At 42.2% G+C, this 232-nt stretch overlaps 1 protein-coding gene across 1 annotated transcript in view; it reads right to left on the bottom strand.

Annotated features, from left to right (window-relative positions):
• The window catches only part of LOC107750162 (tyrosine-protein kinase TXK-like), a gene marked incomplete at its 3' end in the record, with an annotated part of 2316 nt that extends 2124 nt beyond the window's left edge, over nt 1-192 (bottom strand). The window contains exon 1 of the mRNA XM_016565426.1: nt 135-192. Coding sequence (XP_016420912.1) covers nt 135-147 — 13 coding nt within the window. The remainder of the gene's footprint in view (nt 1-134) is intronic.
• Nucleotides 193-232: the final 40 nt, after the last annotated feature.

The following is a 232-nucleotide window of genomic DNA, read 5'->3' as shown; positions in this document are numbered from 1 at the left end:
AAGATGCTGCTGAATGGAGATGTAAAAGCACCATACAGATAAACATGACACAAACACACACAGAGTTTCAGAGCATCAGTCATTCGTCTGCTCAATAATCTCATCATTATGATGTGAAATGTTCTGGTACTCACTGGAGTGAATCATTATACTGCCGTCAATCTGTCAGTCCGTCCTGATACAGTAGAATCAGTGTGTGTGTGTGTGTGTGTGTGAACATGAGACGGGAGGA

This window comes from Sinocyclocheilus rhinocerous, unplaced genomic scaffold (assembly GCF_001515625.1).
Source record: "Sinocyclocheilus rhinocerous isolate Xijiao unplaced genomic scaffold, SAMN03320098_v1.1 scaffold2167, whole genome shotgun sequence".
Classification (NCBI taxonomy): Eukaryota; Metazoa; Chordata; class Actinopteri; order Cypriniformes; family Cyprinidae; genus Sinocyclocheilus; species Sinocyclocheilus rhinocerous.
This window is presented reverse-complemented; position numbering and strand designations above follow the sequence as displayed.